A 17,599-nucleotide genomic window follows, 5' to 3' on the forward strand; every position below is an offset into this window, starting at 1 on the left:
GACAGGGAGGAGTGGGAGTCCTGGAGCTCGGAGAGCGGGCAGGGACCCACCCCCGTTCCGGCCCAGTCAACCCCAGAGGGGGTCCCTACAGAAGGGCCCCCTCCTGCCCCTCCCACAGAGTTGGGCCACGCCAGAGCAGAATGAAGAAGCTCCAGTGACCATGACTGGCTCCAGATGCTTCTTAGAAAGTGACCTCACAACAGGATGTGTTCTGGGAGGAGCTTTGAGGGCCCTGGGCAAGGGGAAGGAAGAGGAGGGGACAGAGCCGGGCCTGCGAGGAACTGGGCTTTTCTCTGCAGATCTTGAGCCTGCGGCCCAGACTAAAGACACCCCTGTAGGGGCTCCCCCAAGACACCTGGCTCTCTGGGGCGGGCGGTCCCCTGGGGCAGGACCGTGGGGAGCTGAGCGGCTGCGGCTGAGCCAAGGTAGGTTGCTGGCTGGACAGGGGTCTCCAGGGAGGGTGAGCACGCAGATGCCAGCAGGAGAGGGGGAGGGGGTGGGGAGAAGGGTGCTGGAGTGGGAGCCCAGGGGACGCTTGGGAACGCAGGTTTCCAACAACCAACCTTTCCAAGGAGGGTCACCCGAGATGCATGGCGGTCAAGACCCCTCTGCCACGTCCAGATTGTTCCACCCACTTCGGCCAGGCGAGAGGGTAGAGGCGTGGGGGCGGCAGTGGGGAGTCAAGACTTGATGGGTGCAGAGTTTCTGTCTGGGGTGATGGAAACAATTGGTCATGGGCAGTGGTGACAGGAGCACAATCTTGGGAGTATAATTAGGGCTGTGAATTGTACACTTGAAAGCGGTTAGAATGGGAAATGTTAGCCTGTCTATACATTACCACAATAAAAAAAAAATTTTAATAGTGAAAAAAGATGCAAGGACAGAGGACTGGAGAATGGACCCCGTGAGAAGATTTTCCCTTCTCCTCCTAGAACCCTGTAAACAATCATGGTATTCCTTGTAGGTGTCAGGGGGGCAGTACACTCTTCATCCCATTTGATTCCCCCGAGGCCTCGGGGCTGGGCTGCACGGGGCTTTCCATCTACCACCCCACTGTTAGCACCTTGCATTGGCTGGTGCCCCTGTTGCAATTAAGAAAGCACTTTTTTCAGGAGGCACCAGGACCTGAACCTGGGACCTCGGATGTGGGAAGCCGGCGCTCCCCCGCTAGAGTCACACCGCTTCCCTGGACAGGGGTTTTGATAACATCAGGAGGTGGAGGCTAGAGAGGTGGAGCAGGCTGGCAGAGCCGGCAGGCAAGGGGAGCACTCAGGCGCGGCTCTTCTGGGTCCCGCCCGTGGCCCCTCGGGGACACCATCTGCCCGTCCCTCTCCTGGGGAATTCAGGACGGTCCGTGGGTCCGGCCTATTCTCCCAACACGTGGAGAGCGACGCTGCTGTGCAGCAGACGTCAGAGTCCCACCGCGGCCCCCTCCTGGGGGAGCTGTACCCAACATAGAAAGCTCAGGTGGCACCCAGAGGAGAGGACGGAGGCCACCCCCAGGTGGGGGCCAGCAGGGCTCAAGGAGGGCTTTGCAGAAGAGGGGGCCCCTGAGCGCAGCCTCCAGACAGAAATGAGACAGTAGGCACGCTGGGGGCGGGAAGGGAGGCGAGTTAGCGGGAAAATCGCAATTGAAGGAAAAGAGCGGCCAGAGAGCTGGAGATGCAGGTTGGCTGCTAAGGCCTAAAATTCTTAGAGGACTTGCGGGCAAAGGCTTCTTCGGTTTACGGAGCACAGGGCTCAGCGGTTTTCAACTAGTTCATTCGTCCTCCACAGTCATCCTTGGCAGGTGCTATTCTGAGCGCTCCTTTAAAGATAGGGAAACTGAGGCACACCGATTTTAAGCCACTAGCCCAAGTGGCTGTCCTTACTCTGACACTTCCAGAGGAGATTTGAACCCAGGCCACCTCGCGCCAAATGCTGCCTCTCCCCAGGGAGGGGGGCTTACCCCCAAGTTATCCCAAAGGGAGGCTCTCGGCTGGCGGGGTTGACAGGAGTTCCGGCTGCAGCCCCCGCCCGCCCGCCTGCACCGGCGCTTGTCGGAGTCCTCCCGGACTCCCTGCCCCGGGACAATGCTCTCCCCACCCGCCCCCACCGCCCAGGTGTTTCCTTCCGGCCAGCGCAGACACGGCGACGAAGCAGGCCTGCCCCCTCCTCGGGGGACAGCCGGGGATGAGGGCCTTCCCCTGCGAAGCCTCTGGGAATCTGAAATGAGGCTGAGGGCTGGGGAGGGCGTCCAGACCTGCGAGCCCCTCACTCGCTCCCTTCTCTCTACCTGCATACTCGAGAAACCTGCTCTAAACCCAGACACAGGAAACGCTGCCGGGCAGTGCGAGCGTCTCCAGCGAGGGTCGAGTTCTGATTGCCCGACGAGCACCTGCCCCCGGAAACCTGGGGCGAGAAGGGCAGGGGGCTGGGGGCGAGAGGTGGGAGGCAGGGCCCCGGAAGCCCCTTCTCTCAGGGGAGGTGAAGGGCGGGAGGAGGCGGGCGGTGGTCCCGGGAGACTCCAGGTTTTAGTCCTGGAGCCGGGCCGCAAGGGAGGGCTGGGGTTGGGATTCTTCTGTTGGAAGAGTCTGGTCTAAGAGCGACGAACCCAGGCCTGGGGCGCGCAGGGCTTGTGAGAACTGGAATCTTCACGGCTAAAGCCCTGGTCTGGGGCCAGGCTTCCTCAGACCCTCCTCTAAATCCTGCTTCCGTCCGTCCTTCCTCCTGTGGGCAGTCTCTCCGGTGACCTCAGGGCAACAGCTGCCCACGTGCTTCCATGTTGCTTCTTTCTGTTGTGCCCATAGAACCTGGGGCCTCTTTTACCCCAAGGCAGCTGACCTGCGGTGTATTCACACCTGCCCTGAGGACTGTTCTCTGCATTTAAGGAAGACTGGCCTCTGAATCCCCATTTACTCACTCATTCATTCATCCTTTGTCTCGGATCTCATTCCTCTGTCAAGGACAGCGAAGGGTCTGAGATTTCACGCTGCTACTCGTAAGGAAACAAATTCGCCAGCCACAGTTTCATGGAGGCTGATGGAGGACACGAGATTCCAGAGTCAGAGACAAAGGACTTTATCACTCACAGCACAGCAGGGAGCGTGAGGGTCATGTTCAATGGTTCCTCTTGCTCCCCAGGATCCCTGGGGCAGCACGGAGATGGGCCCAGGTGGGGGCCGTGCATCCCAGCAGACCCGAGCTTTCCTAATGGGCTGCCAGCAACCCTGCCCGACCTTTGCTCTGGAAGGACATGATCTTTATTATACTGGACTGCGAATAAATCCACCCTGTGCACTAGAGGGAGACACTGTGTCTTCTTCCCTGCTATACAAACAGCCTGGAAAAGAGGATCCAGGACAAAAGCTCCCGAGGGCATGCAGACAAGGCACAGCGGAGAACTGTCTCCTGACTCAATCCCTCACTTATTCTGCCCAACCTCCAGTCCCCCCCCCCCCCCCCACTGTTCCCTGAGCCCTCCAGGCACCCTCCCACCTCCAGGCCTTTGCTCTGGTTGTTGTCTTTGCTTGGACGTTTTTCCTGCAGCTCTGGCTAGACTTGCTTCCTTGCTTCCTTTGGGCATCAAATGTCACGTCCTCCACTAGGCTATACCCTGGGGCACCCTTTTAAAAACTGCAACCCATCCCCAAACCCAGAACTTCTCATTCCCCTTCCCAGCCTTATTTTTATAAAGCACTTATCATCATCTAATATACAATTTAGTAATTTAGATTGTTTATTGACTCCCCTACCACACAGCTATTGGAGGGCAACCTTTAGGAGAGCAGACATTTTTGGCTATTTTAATTGATCTCCATACCCCCAGGTTCTAGAACAAGGTCTGACATATAGAAAGTGCTTCATAAATATTTGTTGAATAAATGAATTAATGCATCCACTTACTTGATCTTCATTCAAAGCCTAATCTTTCTACTTGTACTATGGTGTCTGGTGTATAGTAGGTGCTTGACAGCCAGCTAGTGAGTAAATAAGACAATGAATGAATGCAACTGGCAGTGCAGGCTGAGAGCCCACAGTGTGCAACTCTCCCAGGTTGTGGGGATACAGAGCTCGGCTGCTTTCTGTGGGTGTAAGTCAGCTGTTGGGAATCTTCCTGATTGGAGGCTGAGGCTGGCCCTGATAGAGTGCTCTGCTGGGATGTCACATTCTTGCCCTTCCTGGGGAAATTGGGGGAAGGCAGGGGAGTGAGGCTGTGTAGACGCATGGGAGGGCTCTGTGAGATGAGCTCTGCCTTGGCATTTGACCCGTCAGACATTGCAGCCTGGGTGGTCCTTCACCAGCCACCAATGGGCATGTAAAATGGTGCAGTCACAGTGGAAAGCACGTAGGTGGTGCCTCGTAAAGTTAAACAGAGAACATCATAGGACCCTGCAATTCACTCCTAGGTATATACCCCCGAAGACTTGAAAGCAGGGATTCAAACAGCTATGTGTAGGGAAGCGGATGTAGCTCATCTGATAGAGCATCTGTCTACCATATGGAGGGTCCAGGGTTCAAATTCAAGGTCTCCTGGCCCATGTGGTGAGCTGGCCCATGCGCAGTGCAGCTGCATGCAAGGAGTGCCCTGCTGGGGAACGGACTTTGGCCCAGTGGTTAGGGCGTCCGTCTACCACATGGGAGGTCCGCGGTTCAAACCCCGGGCCTCCTTGACCCGTGTGGAGCTGGCCATGCGCAGTGCTGATGCGCGCAAGGAGTGCCGTGCCACGCAAGGGTGTCCCCTGCATGGGGGAGCCCCACGCGCAAGGAGTGCGCCCGTGAGGAAAGCCGCCCAGCGTGAAAAGAAAGAGCAGCCTGCCCAGGAATGGCGCCGCCCACACTTCCCATGCCGCTGACGACAACAGAAGCGGACAAAGAAACAAGACGCAGCAAATAGACACCAAGAACAGACAACCAGGGGAGGGGGAGAAATTAAATAAATAAATAAATCTTTAAAAAAAAAAAAAAAAAAAAAAAAAAAGGAGTGCCCTGCCACGCAGGGGCACCCCTATGCGGCGCAAGGAGTGCACCCCGCAAGGAGCGCGCCCCACAAGGAGAGCCACCCCACGTGAAAAAAAAAGCACAGCCTGCCCAGGAGTGGTGCCGCACACATGGAGAACTGACGCAGCAAGGTGATGCACCAAAAAAGAGACGCAGTTTCCCAGTGCCGCTGGATAATGCAAGTGGATGCAGAAAAACACACAGCAAATGGACACAGAGAGCAGACAACGGGGGAGGGAGGGGAAGAAGTAAATAAAATTAAATAAAATTTAAAAAGACCCATCCCGGGCCATTCCCTATTTTTAAAAAAACAAAAACACACAGATACTTGTACAGGAGAGTTCCTAGCAGCATCATTCCCAATAGCCAAAAAGTGGGAAACCCAAGCGTCCATCAACAGATGAATGGATGAATAGAATGTGGTCCCTTCACACAATGGAATGCTATTCAGCTGCAAGAGGGAATCAGGTCCTGATACAAGCTACAGCACAGAAGAATCTTGGAGGCACTATGCTCAGTGAAATAAGCCAGAGGCAAAAGGACAAGTATTGTATGATTCCTTATATGAGGTATCTAGAATAGGTAAATTCATGGAGACACAAAGTAGAATAGAAGTTACCAGGAGCTGGGGACAGTAGGGAATGGGGAGTTAATGGTTCATGAGTACAGAGTTTCTGTTTGGGATGATGAAAAGTTCTGGAAATAGTGGTGATTGTTACACATCATGAACGTATTTAATGGCACTGAATTGCACTCTTAAAATTGGTCAAAATGGCAAATTTTAAGTTATGTCATTTAAAAAAAAAAAGACCAGCCCACCTTGTCAATGTAGCAAAGCAGTGTCCTTCCAAGACCTCAGGTCCTGCCCCCACCATGGAATCGGCCCCCCACCCCCAGCCAGGTACTGTTTTGCTGCTTTCTCTTTCACCAGTCTTCTGAGCATCAACACAATCTCCGTTTCTCGTGCCATTTGTCATCCCACCATGCCCAACAGACTTGTTCCTGCCCCCTGGGCTGAGCGGTGTCTTGTCTTCATACAAGTGCCTGCCATTCATTCATTCAATGGTATTCACTGAGGACCTCCTGGGTGATATACACCATTCCAGGAAATGGAGACACAGCAGTGAACAAAGCAATCCCTGCCCTCATAGAGCTTACATTCTAGTGGAAGCAAGCAAACAATTAGCAAGCAAAATAAAGTATGTCCGTGCGATGGAGAAGTAGAGAGATGCACAATAAGTGTTTGTCGAACGACTTCTGTGGGCACCCCGGGGACAATTCTAATGCCCTGTTTATGTCAGTCATCCTGGAATTAGCTCCCTGGGAACTAGAATTTGAGCTACAGTACAGCTCATGGACTGCAAACTCTTCAGCCTCCAAGAGCCCAGCAGGTATCATCAAATGACGAAGCAGACAAGCAGGTAGACTAATGCACGGGTCAAAGACAGTGCCCTTGACCTCTGTATTGAGGACACAAGAGGGAGGAGTGGGCACGGAGCCCCCGGGGAGCACCTGGCCCTTCTCCAGAGGACTGTGGGCCCAATGTTGCCATATCCAGATCTCTTAAAGAAAAGCTGGACGTCATTATTTTTATGTGACTTCTGATTTTTAAATATCGGCCATGGATTCAAATGTTGTAAAACTGTGATTTCTTCTGGGGAGGGAAACTACTGGACCAAAAGACAGATGCTTGTTTTTCATGGTATAGTCACATGTACCTTTGAGATTTTTACCATATGCATGCCTTTTAATGCAAAAAATGAATTCTAATAATATAACAGGACAGTCTGCGTGATTGATTCTGTGCAGTGGGTAGCCTTATCCAGCATGTTGTGTGCACTGGGTCTGTCTTAGCTTCCTGGCTGCTAAAACAAATACCACACAACGGTTGTAAATAAATCAAGAATTTATTGGCTCGTATTGTCAGAGCCTAGAAGGCTTGCTTCCTCCTGGGGCTGGCCGTCTTCAGGGTTCCTTGGCTCTTGGTCACAGGCCATGCCCATGGCAGCATCTTCTCCTTCCTCTTCTGAGTTCCGTTGACCTCCAGCTGCTGGCTGCCCTGGTGGCTTCTCTTCTCTCAGCCTGACTTTCACTCTGCTTCTAAAGGACTCCAGGGGAGCGGATGTGGCTCGAGCAGTTGAGTGCCCGCCTCCCACATGGGAGGTCCTGGATTAGGTTCCTGGTGCTCCTGAAAAAAAACAATGAGCAGACAACAAGCACAAACGAGTAAAAACAATGAGCGACAGACGAGGGAGCCAGCTTGGGGAGGCGGGTGAGAAAGACTCCAGTCATCTGGATAAAAGCCCAGTCTGATTCAATTGGGCCACACCTTAACTGTAGCAACATCTTGAAGGGATCTTTTTAAAGTCGGTCCATGCCCACAGGATCAGGAGTTGGAACCTGGTGCTAATGGTAGGCCTGGAGTATGTGTGGTTTTTTTTCCAAGGGTCTTGGGTGAGTAGAGCCCTGCTGTGGTCGCTAAGAAGTCGCAGAACTGGTGGGCTGCAAGCTCCTGAGGGCAAGGACTGTGCCTCATCCATTTATCTTGAAATTCAGGCTTTGCACAATTTCTGCCACTTGGCTGGTGCTCCCTAGATGCTCCTTGATGTATTCAGCCACCACTGCTGCCCAAAGCACTGCCACGAAGTAGGAAGCAAGCCAAAGGGACCACTGAGCAGCCCAAATATCTGTTCCAGGCCCATGGATGGAAATTTTATTCTCTTTTCTTAGATTAGTTTCTCAGGCTGGGTTTCCATATGGTACATAACAACAATCATGTGTGCTCATCTGGCTTCCCAGCCTAAGACAGGGTGCAGTTGGGTGGAAGAACAGACAGCTGGGGCAGGACTGGGCAACCTAGCAGGTGTCTTTGTTCAAACTGAAAGCAGGGAGAGGCGGAAGTGGCTCAAGCGTTTGGGCTCTCCTACCAAGTAGGAGGTCCAGGGTTTGATACCTGGGGCCTCCTGGTGAAGGCAAGCTGGCCCGAGTGGAGAGCTGGCACACCAAGATGACCCAACAAAAAAGAGACACAGAGGAGCTGAGGTGGTGCAAGAGAATGAACTTTCTCCCACTCCGGAAGGCCCCAGGATCGGTTCCTGGAGCCGCCTAATGAAAAGACAAGCAGACACAGAAGAACACACAGCAAATAGACACAGAGAGCAGACAAAGGGGGAGGGGTGTCGAGGGGGAAAAATGAATAAATGAATGATGAATGAATGAATGAATTTTAAAAATTGAAATCGGGCACCCCCTATGAGCAGATGGAGTACAGTGGTCAACAAAAGATGAATGCATTACAAAAACTCACAGCCCCTGGCTAGATAAATTACAAAAGGCCACCCGCTCTGTGCAAGGTCCAGCCTGCACTGCCTTACCTGGCAGCCCTAACCAAGACCTCTTGCACTTGAGAAGTCAAAAGGCAGGAGCGGTTCAGCATAGGATGGAGGCTTTCTTCGCCTCCCAACACTTCTACGTTGGGGCACATACCTTGAGTTCCCATCAAGAAGCATCACGAAACTGCTGGGCATAACTATTTTAGATGGTGTGCTTTTGTGCTTTAGAGGGCACGCTTTAGTTACCTGAGAACTTCATTAACATGGAACAGGTCATTCCCAAAGGGGAGACAATCAAGATGCGAATGCACTTTGAGAAGGAGCCGGGTTCTGCTTGTTTCTGTTTCCGTCTCGGGGCGAGCTTGTCCCCTGAGGGCGATCCGCCACTCTGGCGTGGTCAGCAGCTCCGAGGGAGAGGAAATAGATGTCAGAGTCGGCTGCTCTGCTGCAGGAGCCAGGGGCTTTCAGAAACCACCAGCCACAGGAGCTCAGCACTCCGGAGGTGTTTAGCTTCTGCCAGTCCCTGAGACCAGGCTTCCAAGCTCACCCATATTAATCTTGTCTGCGACTGGGACATCCCTCCGCCTCAGGGAAGTGGGGAAGATGTTGTCACCCGCAGTTGCCCTTGAAGCATCAGTGTGGAGAGAATAAAGGTGCAAGAAAGGAGCTCAGGGCTCAGGGACTGAACCAGCCAGACTTCAAAGCAGCTTGGTGTCAGGGTGGGCTGAGGTTCTTGTGGGTGCTAGCACCGACCACAGGCCTTGAATTTTCTCTGTTTCCATTCCTGTCTCCCATCATGCCTTTCCCACATATACTCCAGGTTCAAGGACTGTTCCTCTTTGCACCCCCAGCTCCTGCACAAACAAACACTGAATAAATGTTTGATGAACAAGAATTGTTACATAAGGAGATTTCCTGATGGAGATTGTTAAAGCTTCTTAGGATTATATTTGCAATTGAAAATCAGCCCATTACCCCCATCTGCTTCCACAGTCACCCCTAGCCTTGTGCCTGGCCATATAGGTGCTCTATAAAAAGATCCTTTGAGTGAATGTAGTCCTTTATTAGTCTGAATCTCTGTGAGTTTCTTTTCCTTTGAGGCTGCTTGGTGCCCATTATTATCCAAGTCCACCAGAACGTAAATTTGACGGCGTGCCCGTTTTATCTTACTAGGGCACAGCGTGTTCTGGGAGGTGGGGGAAGGGGTGAGGCAGGTGACCACCGCCCCAGGGGCCAGGATGAGGCCTCACCTCCGCCCCCAGCTCCAGCATTCACTGGCCGTGTGACTTTCAGCAACACACGTCCCCTACACTCAGTCAACAGGTGTTTGTCCACGATATTTAATTCAGTGTCTGCTAGGGGCTGGGCATGCCTCAGTGAACGAGACACACCAGCTTTTGTGGGGCTCACAGGCTAACCGGTAGGCGAGAGGGCAAATAATTACGCAGGGTGACTTCGAACACTGATACGTGCAGCTCATAAATTACAAGCGTGTGCTGAAGCATGAGTGGGGGCAGGAGGGCTATTTTAGAGCGAGAGGGCAGTCAGGAGCGGCTGCTCTGAGGAGGGGACGTTTGAAATGAGACCCGAGTGTTGAGAAGGAGCCAGGCGTGGGGACAGCTCGGGGAGGGGTGTTGCTGGTGGAAGTTGGTAAAGGCCTTGCGGTGGGACCAAGCTTGGAGGATGCCAGAGAGCAGGGCGCTGAGAGCCTGGTCGGTGAGCGATGAGGCCAGCCTAGTGGGGCCGGAGCTGGAGTTGACTCTCAGAGCCAGGGGAAACCAGGGGAGCGTTTAGTGGGAGAATGGACTGTAAGAAGAAAGAGCAGAAGGTACGAGACCCATGGAAAGCCTTCCCGTTCTGCAGGCCAGAGGGGATGGTGGCTTGGGCCGGGTGGGGGCAGTGGGGTTGGAGAAAAGCCAACGAAGACGAACGAGGTTATCATCGTCGTTGCCCGGGCCCACACGGCTAATAGAGACTGGACTTGACTTTCTGGGTCCCAGTTGGGAAGCTTCTCTAGGTCTCCTCACTGCTGGATTTGGGGGCAGGACCATTAAAAAACTCCAATTTGGTAATACAGTTCACACACCGCAGTTGGTTGATAATGCCCCTTTTAATCTGTCGGCTGACCCCCCTTCATCTCCCTGGCACCCCTCCCCTTCCCACCTTCCTTGCAATTCATTTGTTAGAGAAAGCAGGTCATTCTCCCTAGAGTTTCTCAGAGTCTAGATTTTGAAGATTGTAGCCTAGTGGTATGCTCCATCATGTCCTGGATTTCCTATAAATTGGTAATTGGATATAGAGGATATTTGCCACCCAGCTACCCCCTGAAAAGGCTGTACCAACTTACGTTCTCACCAACAGTGTATGACAGAGTACAATTCTCCCATATCCTCACTAACACTGCATATTTTCTTTTCTCATCTTTGCCAATGGTGTCTCACATTTTGATGCTCCTTTTTGTGCTTATCAATAAGGCTGAAATTATACATTGTATATTACAATTTTAATACATTGATGGATTCCGTTATTTGATATTTACCTTAAAATTTTACGTCTATATTTATAGGTGAGCCCGATCTATTTTTTTAAGCAATTGTTATCAGATTTTGGCATCATGGTTAAGCTAGCTTTCTCAAATATACTGAGAATCTTTCCTGCTTTCACTGTGCTTTGGAACAGTTTAAACAACACAGAATTTCTTTATTCTGCAAGCTTGAAATAACTTATCAGAGGAACCATCTGAGCCAGGCACCACTAATTCTCTGCCACTTTCTCTGCTTCCTCACTGGTAACTATAAAAGCAGATCTTCTGGTTCTTCTAGAGGCACTGAGTCATTTTCATTTCCCTAGGAAACCGTATATGATTGGGGGGACAGATTTTCTTTTTTGCCACATCTATTTATATGTTCCATTTATCATACTCTCTTTGCACGCACACTCTCTCTCTTGATGAGCAGTCCCAGGAATATGTTTATTATTTTCTCCAAAGAACAAGCTCTTGGATTTGTTCAGAGTTCATCTGCTCTCGGGTGTCTGGTTTGCAGCTTTGGGGAGCAAACTTTGGGGCCACCCTGTGCTGGGGCCACTATGAGGAAGCCTGGGGATATCATTGAGAGCAGGGACTCTGGAACCAGATGATCTGAGTTCAAATCCCCATTCCTGTACGTAATTACTAGGCGCTTGACCTTGAATAGTTATTTAATTTCTCTGTGCTCCAGTTTTCCCCTCTGTAGAAGAGGAGGAAGATAGTACCTGCCTCAGAAGGTTGATATTAGAAGAGTGCCTGCACCCACTGAGCGCCACATACATAGTTCTTTTTTAAATTATTTTTATTTATTTACTTCTCCCTACCCCGTCGTTTGCACTTGCTATGCCTGTTCATCTTCCTTGTGTCTTTAGGAAGACTGGGAATCGAACCTGGGACCTCTCACACGGGAGGAAGGCGTCTAATCACTGAGCCACCTCCATCCCCTGCTTTGTTGTGTCTCTCATTAGGCTTTTCTTCTTGTGTCTCTTGTTGCATCTTCTTGTTGCGTCAGCTTGCCATCCTGCCCATTGCGCCAGCTTGCTGTCTTCTTTAGGAGGCACCGGGAACCGAACCACGGACCTCCCATGTGGTAGGCAGGAGCTCAATGTAATGAGTCACATCCGCTTCCCACATATTTCTTAAATAAATCTGGACTCCTTGCCAGCGTGTTAGAAGTCTCAGGGCCCCAGGACCCTCTCCATCCCCCAACCACACTTTCTGCGCCTCCCCACCCCCCACGCTGACGGCTTCTTATTTTGCAGAACTACCTCTGTGCAGAAAGGACACACACTCTGCTCTCCACCCAGCCGCCCGAGACAACCACATCCTCCTCGCACGCCCCGCGGGCTTCCATGGAGAGCTCAGGTCAGTCTGGGGGAAGAAGGAGGGGGTCGATGGGCCCCTCTTGTGGGTGAGAATGCCCCTAGGGCTGGCAGGACCGCCTCCACCCGGCCAGACTGCAAGACTCCTGTTCAGCTGTCCGTGTTTGAGAATATCTAGAGAAGTGTGTGTGAAACCCCAGCTGCTTGCAGGACACTGAGCCTTCCAATGGGAATAGTGACAACAGTAACCAAGATGTATCACACGGACTTTGGCTGTGCATTGCACACTGTGTTCATTTAACAAAATCTTACATGGCACTTACAACGTCTCAAGTATGGAGAAAAACACTTGGCAAATATTGTCATTTAGCCCTCATAGGAACCACATAAGTAGATAACATTATCACTCTCATTTGACAGAAGGGGAAACAGAGGCACAGAAAGGGCAGATATTTTTCCACCAGCCCCATACCTATTGTGTGGTGGAGTCAGGCTTTGAATTGGGCAGTCCAGCTCCAGCATCCGGGGTCTTTTTTTTTTTTTAAGATTTATTTATTTATTTTCTCTCCCCCACCCCCCCGCCCCAGTTGTCTGTTCTCTGTGTCTATTTGCTGTGTGTTCTTCTTTGTCTGCTTCTGTTGTTGTCAGCAGCACAGGAATCTGTGTTTCTTTTTGTTGCGTCATCTTGCTGTGTCAGCTCTCTGTGGGGGCGGCGCCATTCCTGGGCAGGCTGCACTTTCTTTGGCGCTGGGCGGCTCTCCTTACGGGGTGCACTCCTTGCACGTGGGGCTCCCCTACGCGGGGGACACCCCTGCGTGGCACGGCACTCCTTGCGCGCATCAGCACTGCGCATGGGCCAGCTCCACACGGGTCAAGGAGGCCCGGGGTTTGAACCGTGGACCTCCCATGTGGTAGACGGACGCCCTAACCACTGGGCCAAGTCCACTTCCCGCATCCAGGGTCTTAATGATTTCACTGTGAATTGCCTCATGCAACTGTCAGAAGTGTTCTCGTTTTACTGTACAGAGGCTCAGAGAGGTTAGTTAATTTGCCCAAAACCACAGAGTCAGGACCAGAACCCAGGTCTGTCTGATTCCAAAGCCCGAGCTCTTCACCCCTGTCTCACCCGGACACAACACCCCTCAAGGTGTATATCCCTTAATGGTCACCCAGCAAATCAGAGACCCCTCCTCAGACCACCAGGCATAGACTCTGATACCCTTGAGGGTCCCTGAAATGGGGAAGGGGACGGGACCCCCCAAAGCAGGGACAGCTGTCGAGTTGTCATCATCCCTTTCCACTCCCCTCGGACAGCCTCGTCCAGTCAGAAGTAGCCGCGGCCGCCTGGGCAGCCCCAGCGAGTCCTGGTGCTGCAATGTTCTGGGTCGTCTTTAACCAGGCGGGGTTTAGTCTGGGAGGAGAGGCGTTGGGGAAGCAGCGTGAAAATCGCCTATTTCAAACCAGATTCATGTGCATTCCCTTTCACAATAAATACCTCCAGCGCTGTGTTTTAGGAAGAGATGTCGGGATGAGGGGTGTTTGGAGACAAGCAATAGAAGCAGAATGTGGCTCGTTTAATTTTTTTTAAAAAAGTGAGCAGCGTTGAAAACAAAGCTGAAGCACCAGACACCACGAGGGCAGCCCGGCCACCCAGCATGGGAAGAGGCAGGCAGGGTCCTTGGAGAACGTGCCAGGCCTTCTTCCCTCCTCAGTCCCTCCGCACAAGGTTTATTTGGGGACCGAGAGCGCATCGGCCAGCTTGGCCCTGGGCCCTCTCCATGGGCCCGCCAAGGCTGGACCAAGGAGGGGAAGGGCTGCTGGGCAGGCAAAGCCACCGACAACCCCCTCCCGAGATGCGGCGTGACCCCAAACACCGGGTGACAGGACACTTCCCAAACTCAGGATGGCAGATCCGAAGGGGAGTTTTCCCATCACGGACAGAGCTGCAGTGTTGTGCTGATCCTCTTCCCCAAACTACAGTTGTTTTTAACTTTTACCACCTTCCCACAGCCCTTCAACTCCTCCCACCCCGGGCGGGGCAGCTGGAAAGTAAGAGACATTTATTTCTTAGGTTGCAGAAAGAGGGATGATGTGTCAAGGGCACCCAGGCTACGTTTATTTTGCCAGCCCTGCAAACAGGGCAAGGTTGCATATGTTTTTAAAATATCGGAGCCTTTCTACCAAATTCGGGGGGTGGGGAGCAGATATGGAATGGGAAAGGAATGTGAGCCGTGTTACCCCAGCTGATGGTGCTGGGTGGGTGCTGAGCCCTGAGCAGCTGAGCAGCAGGTCTGACTGGTGGGCCCCAGGCTGCGTGCACACCAAGGGATTCTTAGACAAGTGCTTGTCCCTGGTTAGAAGGGAAGTCAGTGCAGTGTAAATCATCAGTGCACGGGGACCCATTGGCTCCCTGGAGGATGGGCTCCCCCTTAGGGGTCAAGGTCAGGAGAAGGTCACTTTCAGTTTGCGAGGCTGTGGAAACGCAATATACCGGAAATGGGGTGGCGTTTACAATGGGGATTTGTTTGCTTGCAAGCTTACCGTTTGAGGCTGTGAAAGTGTCCACCCCAAGGCATCATCGGGCGGTGCTCTCTCCTGAAGACCGGTTGCCAGCCACGCAGGACGCCTCTGTCACATGGGGAGGCACACGACAGCGTCTGCTGGGCTCTGCCTTCTCTTCTCGGTTTTGCCGCGTCAGCTTCCGGCTTCCTCTGGCTTTCTCGCTCTGTCTCTTCTCTGCATTCATCCCGTTTATAAAGGACTTGGATGAGAGGATTAAGACCTACCCTGGGCCACACCTTTACCGAAATGACCTGATCAAAAGTTCCCACCCACCATAGGTCCACACCCACAGGAAGGGAGTCACTCTAAGAACATAATTTTCTGGGGTCCATCCAGCTTCAAACTGCCACAGTAGCCCTCTGAAATGGAAACCAGTAGGCGCATCGTGCACCGGATAACAGTCACCTGTACAGAACTCACCTGCCTCAGGAGTCCCAAGTCTGATTTGGAACTCACATCGACAAACCGGATTCTTCTCAATTGCTGGGTAGCCCGGGGTTGGTGATTTTATAAAGGGAGTGGCCAGGAAGGTTGGTTGGAGCCTTTCTGTTTCCGTCGCAGCAAGGGCGTTCTGACAAGAGAGTGGAGAAGTGGAGAAGGGCCACCTAGCTCGACACCCTGGCTTGAGGGGAGCATCCTTGGGATGATGAACCCAATTCCTCTTGTGATAACTTTGTGTGTGCCAAGTGCCCGGAGGGTCCCTGTAGCCCCTTCATCTGGGTGGACACCCCCCCTCCCCCCCCACAGTGGAGAAGGCTGAACAAATGTTGAGTTTGATTATTCCCCCAGCTTTGCCTGTATGATGTGGGTAGAGGGTAACTTGAGGAAGACACAGACAGGTCTGTTGCAAAATCTTAGAGGATTTCACCCGTGTCATAATGCCTGGCCAGATCCCAAGCGAGTTAGGACATTGGTGTCTTCCACCCAGATCCAAGGGTTACATTTCCAAAGTTAAATCTGTTGCAACAACAACTGAATCAACTTTCTCCAGCTGCACTCTTTGGAAGCCCCTACCCACCTCCGTGACAGGCAGGAGCATCGGCAAGGAGGAGCTGGCCTGACCCCGTGACCTTTGCTCCTAATTTAGGGTCGACTGCCCTCTGTGAACCCTGGCAGCTGCCTCCCTGCTTGACTAACAGACCAGTTACCCTGAATTCCAGGCTTATCAGCTAAGACGACAGTTCTCAGCCTTGTTTATTGCACCTGGGTTTGTCTGCTAGGGCTGCTGGAACAAATGACCACCAGCCTGGGGGCTCAAAGCAACAGAAATGTATTCTCTCACACTTCTGGAGGCCAGAAGTCCAAATGTGAGGTGGCCAAAAGTTTTAGGAGCGAGTCCTTCCTTGCTTCTTCCAGCTCCGGCGGCTCCCGGCAGCCCTCGGCTTGTGAAAGCATCCCTCCAGCCTCTCCCTTGGTTCACTGTGTCTGCGTGTCTCCAGTCTCCCTCTCCTTTGTCTTATAAGGACATCGGTCCTTGGATTCAGGACACCTCCTAAATACAGGACGATCTCATCTGGAGATCCTTAACTAATTACTCCTGCAATTAGTGTTACTAATTACACTAATAACTAATTACAGCCTCACATTCTGAGGCTCCAAGTGGATGTGCATTGGGGGGGCACTAGTAAACCGTCACAGGCCCCACCCACCAAGATTCGGATTTAATTGCTGGGGGTGGGGGAACCTGTGGCTTGATAGTTTTTAATGCTTGCCGGGTGGTTCTCATGTGCAGCCAAGGTTGGGGACCGCTGAACTAGGAGAAAGGCAAAGCATCCTAAGAGAGCAGAAGGCAGGAGCTTGACTCTGTCCAGGGAAAGAGGATCGCATGGCAATGGAGTTGTGAGCGAAGCCCCAGGACAGCTTCACATGCCCTGGGATCGAGGAGCAGGTGCTGGACTGCGGCGCTCCGGCGAAGGTGGCCCGCGAGACCGTCGTGGCGGTCAAGAGCTCAGGGTTTCGTGCTTCGCTGCCCTTATCTGAGATCTTCACCACCACTGGCAAGTTATGTCCCAGCCAGTCGTCAACCTGCGTCTCGCTCCTTCTCTGGACTCCCGTAACCCTTGTGCCCTCACCGTCTTAGGGCATCCGATCCCCACCCTTGGGACAATTCAGCTGGATTATCTCCATCAGCTAGACCAGGGGCTCAAATTCAAGTGCCTCCAGGAGCCAGGTGGATGAGGTCAATGCGTGAAACAAGGCGAGTGGGAAACTGAGAAACTAGAGCAGCCACGCCCGTCTCAGCTGCTCCCCGGCCGGGTCGATGGGTGCGTGGGAGAAGAACGCACGCCCAGAGTCATTGCGTTTTCTGATTCTCAACATGTGCCAGAATTCTAAACTTTTGCGCAAAAGCTCCTGATTTTTAAATGTCGGCAGCTAGTTTGATTTTCTTTCAAGACATGGTGTAAACCCAAACAAAACATGTCTGCCAGCCAGATGTGGAGCAAGACCTGAGCGTTTGTTCCGGCTACCCAGGCTTTCAAAAGCAAAGCTTATTTGGGTTGTCTCCCGGGGCTACTGGCAACTTCTCTATTTTTCTCTGAAATGTACCAACTAACTCCCTTTGCAAAACAGGGGAACCCAGGGCTCAGAGCCCCAAGGCTTGGCTGTCCTTCCAGTGGTGGGGTGGGGAGGGGCAGGGAGCACACTTATGTTTTGTTCTGTGCACAGAAGAAAGAAAGGGAAAAAAAAAAAAAAAAGGAAGGTAGGAAGGAAAGAAGGGAGGGAGGGAAATGAGAGGAGGGAGAGAAAGGACCCCAATTATTTTTTTAAAATAACTCCCCTGCATTCCTTCATTAATTCTTCATGCAAGGTGAAGATGGGTAAGACAGAAGCGCAGATTGTGGCCAGCCTTCGTGTCAGCCTAATTATTTCCTTGC

At 52.3% G+C, this 17,599-nt stretch overlaps 1 protein-coding gene across 2 annotated transcripts in view; it reads left to right on the forward strand.

Moving 5' to 3' along the window:
• The first annotated feature begins 262 nt into the window (after positions 1-262).
• Positions 263-17,599, forward strand: part of PIK3R6 (phosphoinositide-3-kinase regulatory subunit 6) — a 58,137-nt gene continuing 40,800 nt past the window's right edge. For both annotated transcript variants that reach the window (XM_058283494.1, XM_058283495.1), the window contains exons 1-2: positions 263-425; positions 12,102-12,204. In XM_058283494.1, the coding sequence (XP_058139477.1) occupies positions 12,192-12,204 (13 nt within the window). In that variant the 5' untranslated portion in view covers positions 263-425; positions 12,102-12,191. The remainder of the gene's footprint in view (positions 426-12,101; positions 12,205-17,599) is intronic.

The sequence above is a fragment of the Dasypus novemcinctus genome, chromosome 21 (genome assembly GCF_030445035.2).
Source record: "Dasypus novemcinctus isolate mDasNov1 chromosome 21, mDasNov1.1.hap2, whole genome shotgun sequence".
Taxonomy (NCBI): domain Eukaryota; kingdom Metazoa; phylum Chordata; class Mammalia; order Cingulata; family Dasypodidae; genus Dasypus; species Dasypus novemcinctus.